At 49.0% G+C, this 6,000-nt stretch overlaps 2 protein-coding genes across 2 annotated transcripts; one reads left to right on the top strand and one right to left on the bottom strand.

Annotated features, from left to right (window-relative positions):
- Positions 1-1,779: 1,779 nt before the first annotated feature.
- Positions 1,780-2,872, bottom strand: ISF_09777 (Aminoglycoside phosphotransferase; the record flags this gene model as incomplete). The annotated part of the gene is made up of 6 exons (XM_018853378.1): positions 1,780-2,069; positions 2,128-2,159; positions 2,288-2,368; positions 2,420-2,480; positions 2,542-2,689; positions 2,741-2,872. The coding sequence occupies 6 exons, from the start codon at positions 2,870-2,872 to the stop codon at positions 1,780-1,782; spliced, it is 744 nt and encodes a 247-aa protein (XP_018699441.1).
- Positions 2,873-4,544: 1,672 nt separating this feature from the next.
- ISF_09776 (transcription factor) lies at positions 4,545-5,734 on the top strand (the record flags this gene model as incomplete). Its single annotated transcript, XM_018853377.1, has 3 exons — positions 4,545-4,670; positions 4,738-4,993; positions 5,058-5,734. The coding sequence occupies 3 exons, from the start codon at positions 4,545-4,547 to the stop codon at positions 5,732-5,734; spliced, it is 1,059 nt and encodes a 352-aa protein (XP_018699440.1).
- Positions 5,735-6,000: the final 266 nt, after the last annotated feature.

Raw genomic sequence — 6,000 nt, 5'->3', positions numbered from 1 at the left:
GTAAAAGAAATCCAAGTAAACGAGCAGGTGCAAGTTAACTTGCAATATTGTGTAACCATGAATTTCAATGCATGCGCCCGATGAATGAATACCGATGACGCCAGCACTGCCTGGCGGCCCCTTAGGCGACCTGGTTGGGTCGCAACTGGTCCACTGCACCGGTTCTGTGAGCTGCCCCGAACACCACAGTCACACGCTCTCCACAACGTTATATGCTATTCCGTGAATTCAAAAGAACCTGACTATACCTAATCGAGTTTTGACTGCAGTAACTGCTGGGAGCTGTGATGCAAGGCGTGCGATCACATGGGCGACTGACTGGCTTTGGGCTGGTCCAGTCCCCTGAAAGACCCAATGAAAGCTTTTCGTTTCTTGATGCGTCCTGCATAAGCAAGCGAACTATCAAGCCACATTTGGACGCCTTAAATAAAGTCAAAAAAGGCTGTTGCTGGCATTGCATTATCATTAGTGGCTCTCGGAGTACTTCCGCGCCCCTCCCTCTACAACGCCTCAGATGGTTATAGAGAGCATCCAAGCAGTAGCGTTAGATGGTAGTAGATAAAAAATGATGTAGTGGTGGTTAGCTTGTCTCGTGACTGGAAAGGCACTCCGATAAGACAGGAACCGAACTGAGCAAAGGTTAAAAGGCGACCGATTCCCTAAGAGATTTCCCGAAAGCTCCTCTAAAGATACACCACTTTAATTTCACGAACCTTACTTAATTACTAATCACAACAAGTAATTATCTACTCTTTTTATTCTTTTCTTTAAACGAAACAGTCTGAACATAAACTCCCTACTCCAATTTGAACATGGCTGCTCTTGTCGCCCGCTGGTTTCCACCTCACTTGAGGTCGCGCTGACCACTCATGCGGCCCAGCAAAGCCGTGAATTGTAAGAAAATACAATGTAGTAAAAGAAAATGTAAGACACGCTAACAAGAATGGGTCATAGGTACAATCAGCTGCTTAATGACGGCGACCTGCCTGCAGTGGATGATGCTCACATCCAGCGTCTGGCTGCGATGTTTGTCTCCCACAATGCCCATAATGTCCTAGGAATCCATTTAATCCACGGACATTTCAAACTTCTAGAGAATTCAGTGCTTCTTAGAAAGAATTTCGAACACCCGGAAGGCCGCTGGGCTCAGGTGACTAACGTCGGCGGCATGGGTCTGTCCACGGTCCATGGCCGCATTTTTGTCTACCAGAATGGCGGATTACAGCCGTACGAATACTAAGAAGGGCCTCTGCTAAGGTTTTCTGAGGTTACACGTAGAATTTTGTAGGCTTTTGTGTACTACATCTCGCAGAACAACTTAACTAATCTGATCGGCCTTTAAGTGCTAGGAGACTATAATAAATGTGCTATGAGTGAGCTCATCCTTAATAACGGAACTGTGATGATTCGCATAGACGCTCTTAAAAACTATACACCTTATAGGATTACTGGGTGGCGCTTCGAAGAAGGCCCCAACGGACCGCGCTGCTGTCAGTCTAACGAAACCCACTCAGGAATGACGAGTGGAAATCACACGGTCTTCAATACTGGCAAGCCACTTCTAAAGCTGAAGAGTGTCGATGACCTTATAGCTGTTGTTAGAATCCTTTAATGGATTTTATACGTTAAGGCTTTAGCGAATATACTAAACTTTTAGGCCAATATTGGCCTACTAGCCAGAGCGGATTTTACGCTTTTATTTTAAACGATGCTTGCTGTTTAATACAAGGACTCCTGTTTTTCTCTATTAAGTTTCTTTCTGTTCCAGTGTATCGATAATCAGAATACACCGTCCATCTTCGTAGCAGGATCGACCAGATAGCCGTCCACGTACATCATATGGTAGCGACCATGATCGTCATCTTTAAGGGGCGTGGGGGTAGCCTCATTGGCAAGGCGACTAGCAAACCCATGTGACAATAAGAACCCTAATACGCGTGCCTTCTTAATAGTAGTCAATGTTTGCTCAGGCATACCGCCGACTTCCTTAGCAAAATTTAGCCAGAATAGCTGCTCAAGCTGCTCGTAGTCCGGAAACCTCAACCAACCATTATGTAAATGCATGGAGCCTATAAAAGCCTATACAGAGTGTAGATTTGTTCCGAACGGACCAACTGTAGCTTCTACCCAGTCGATCACGCCGGTCAAGTGGCACGAGTCTGGGTTCATAAGCAGATTGCATGCCCCGAAGTCTTTATGAAGAAGAGCCATAGGCAATACCATGATACGATCCAAACAGCGTAAACAGTCATATACTGTGGGCTTAAATCTTTCCGGAAGCCCTTACTTAAGAGCCCAAAGATCTCGAAGATTAGTCGATTTAAGATCGTCACGATAGTAGGGGGCGAGCCAGGATTTTACGAAGAAGCTATTCTAGTGTCAGACTGACGATTTCGGATACACGTATGGCGAGACATACCTAGCAACCCCAGTGAAAAAGTTTCGTCTGAAAGGAAAGAACTCAGCAGAAGACTGTGCGACTGGGCGGGACAGTACGAAATCTAACTGCGTGATACTAGGCATACGGGTCATCAAGTATACTAGCAGCTAGCAGCGGCTCCTTATTGCTTGCGCCTTCTTGACTTGTTCCTAGCTGCCCATGCAGAGAGACACTTAGAGCGAACGATCCGTATACAGCTGTTGCCAAGTCTGATATGCCCGTTTTCAAAGCCAGTGAGCTCAGGCGGCACTGCACAACGTATTCCAGGCGATTACCCGCATACATTGTGTAGCTGCATACGCCTTGAATGGCCACTGGCTCGACCCTGTCGCTCGTAGTGAGTTCGCGGGCTTTCACCTCGCACTCAGATCGTGTTGCCGTAGTCTTCTGGAAGAATACAGCGATTTCATCATCGACCGCATATTCAGCCATTTTGTGCCGGCTTCAAGGTTGGGCAGAAAATGCAAGGAGTTGGGAAAAGTCGCGGACCTGCGGTAACAGTCTGAGCAGTTACCCGACACGGCGAGGGTAAGGTGTGTGTGTTTGTTGAATATGAAATAAACAAGATCACCAAGGATGTATGCTAGGGGAGAAATGAAGTGCGTTAGGAAGGAATTATTCGTGGTGGTGCTTGGCGCCTCGGCTGCGTGTGGCGCGAGGCGACCCATGGCCCCCTTGAAAGGCGCCTAACTGCGGGGTCTTGGGCCACGCCAGACTACGCGGATCTCTGCCTGTTACACGGGACTCTCATTGCTCCATTGCTGCTGTTTGGCTTTCGCCAAAAGAAAATAGCAGTAGATCGTATTTTAAAAGGTTGAATTTCTTAAAAGGGTATCCGGTATTTCTGACAACGTGCGCTTTTTGGGCTTAAAACCCACCCTGTTGTTTGGATTCGTTAGGGAGCAGGCAGCCTGAAATTACGGAGCGACCTAGACCAAAGAAAATGTGTATAAGTTATATTAAAAGATATCTCCTAATAGTAGAGTTAGGTGTTGATCCCTCGGGCGGGCCGGCTTCGTGTCCGGAGTGAATGACTAACTAGCCAGTGTGAAACTTGTCTTGGGTTCGACATCTTGGGCGGGAATCGAAACGGAGTCGCAGCCTGGTCCTGTAATTGTGTTATCCAACGACACTCATTCAACCGCTCCCCACGGCCCCACCGGGGGTTCTTGCGGATTATTGCCAATAGATGAATACGGCGTACTGGCAGATGCACTCGGCAGCCTTGCTGTGTCGTAATTCCCTGGGCTTTTGTGTCAGCACCAGACGAGCATGCCCGACATCCTGCAGGCTTCCACAATGCAAGCACGAATTTCTTGAGGACTTGATACATAAAACTAGAGTTGATTCGCACTGCGTGGCTCGAAAAGTTCAAGAAAAGCGCATAGGCTGCGACCGTTCTTGGGCTTTCGGGTATTTTGTGGCGTGCGGTTCAACCCGCCGAAATGGGGTAGCGGACTGGGGGCCGGGGCCGGGAATACTCCATTAACAGCCACACAGCCTCGGAGGCGCTGTTACGATGAGACGGCTGGCCATCCTTTGCCAAGTCTATTACTAGTATACCGGCTGCTAACCAAAAACGGTAAAGTAGAAACTTCTCGCCGTAGTTCTGTGGAGGCAGCCTTACTTCCCACTCGTACCCAGTGCATGTTCTTCTGCTTGCCTAGTCATGCTCTACGGCAAGGTCCGAGAAGACGGAGATCGCTCAAACTAGGGCAATAGAACTTGGTAGTACAGATGACTATTGATACCTCCAGAGCGGCCTTCTGATGCAAACTGGCAAGTCTTTTAACGATACCATATCCATGACCGAGAGCGCCACGCTAATGCATGGTGTGACCATTTGATAACAGCAGACGAGACACATCTCTGGCAGCCTTATAACAAGCAATGCATGTCTATGTTGTCGACAGCCTGCGCATTTGAGCCATTCAATCATACATGGGCTGATGCATTGCTGGCAAGTGCTACAAAAAGTAGCACTTAACCAAGTCAGCAGATTTCCACGTCCTACAGTGTCTGCTGCTCGCGTTATACCAATCCCAGAACGTGGCTCAATACGGAACGACAGCAAGCGTGTGGAATCGGAGACCCGGTGCATGTCATGTTTTGCACACTAAAGCGCTCCAAGGAAGCGGGCATGGCATACTCGGCAAAGGAAACCGATCCTCCCTTTGCGAAGCCGAAAGGCCACTACGTTGTAGCGTGCACGAACTGCAGAAAAAGCAAGGTAAATACATAAATCCCCCCAGGCGAGGAAAAAAATGTTTACAAACTAAGGAATTTAAATTTACAAGGTAAAGTGCTCCGGCGAGCCCCTTAGGTGCCGACGGTGCGCGGGCAAAAAGTTGCAGTGCGCTTACCTCGGAGTCGGAGGACAATCTGCGCCCTCTCCCACGCAGGACCAGCCTTTACAAAGCGAGCAAGACACAGGTTGTGATGCCAGCACCAACGAACTTTTTGCCGGGAGCAGTGATGCTTCTGGCACGACTCCCGCTTTCCGAAGCTCCAGTCCGTTAACATCTGCCGCTGCAGAATCTCTTTCTCTTCAAAGTATGCTGCTTGCGGTTGAATGACCAGGTAAAAAGCATCCCTACTAATCAAGTGTTACAAGCAGACTACAGTGAGACCTTCTTATCAACATCCAGCGACGTTTCCCTCCCCCGCGGCTCGCAGCTTTCCCAGACAGGCATCGTCGCTGGTGACGCCGACTTTGGCAACTTCCTCAACGACGACATGTGCCAGCTCACAGACTACGAGGGCGTAACGCAATTGGGCCACCAGCCTGAACACTGCTTCTTGCAGGCATTAAAGGCCTTTGAAGCGACACAGGTGAACCTTGTCTGGGCTAGCGATAGCCGCTCCGCAGGTGCTGTGGAGCTTCTGAGCCATCTGAAGCAGGCAGTCAAAGATGGCGAGGCACTGCTCGACTGCTACGTGTGCATGCAAAACTCGGCATACATCATGATGCTGATAAGCATGTGCGGCCACATGGCTGCGGTGCTGCAGGCCGTCTCTGCCGGGTCCGAGGCTAGGCAGCGGGATGCAGCGCTAGGGGCCAAGGCAAGACAGCCAAAATCACACTCTGACTATGATTACAATTGGAGAATGAGAAAGCAGTCCCTGGATGAAGATGATGAGCACATTATCCTGACGAGTCTTCGCTCTTCAAGAGCGGCCAAGGTGAAGGAACTCGTTATTCGTGTCGAAACGCTAGTCATGGCGCAAAGCTGGCCGGCTCACAGGGACATGATCAAGGACATTAGAGACAAATTGCATTCTCAGGTGGAATGAGGACTGCGTCTTGAGCTTGAGGAGCTTCTACAGACAGCTGGTGGTTTTTCATGCCGTCCAAATAAACGAGAACCGAGCGGCAATGATTTACAAGGCAGGTTAATCATACATGCCCGCGTTGTTCGATTCTTCGTTAGTCAAGTAATCTAGCCAGACAAATCATATCCAGTTAGTGCGACTAAGCTACGTTCCGTGGGCAAAGAGTAATGTTCAACGCTGGAGGGTCCCAGACAAGGTATGCCTTTTGCACTTGCATCCAGTTTTTG

Source organism: Cordyceps fumosorosea (genome assembly GCF_001636725.1).
Source record: "Cordyceps fumosorosea ARSEF 2679 chromosome Unknown scaffold_71, whole genome shotgun sequence".
Classification (NCBI taxonomy): domain Eukaryota; kingdom Fungi; phylum Ascomycota; class Sordariomycetes; order Hypocreales; family Cordycipitaceae; genus Cordyceps; species Cordyceps fumosorosea.
This window is presented reverse-complemented; position numbering and strand designations above follow the sequence as displayed.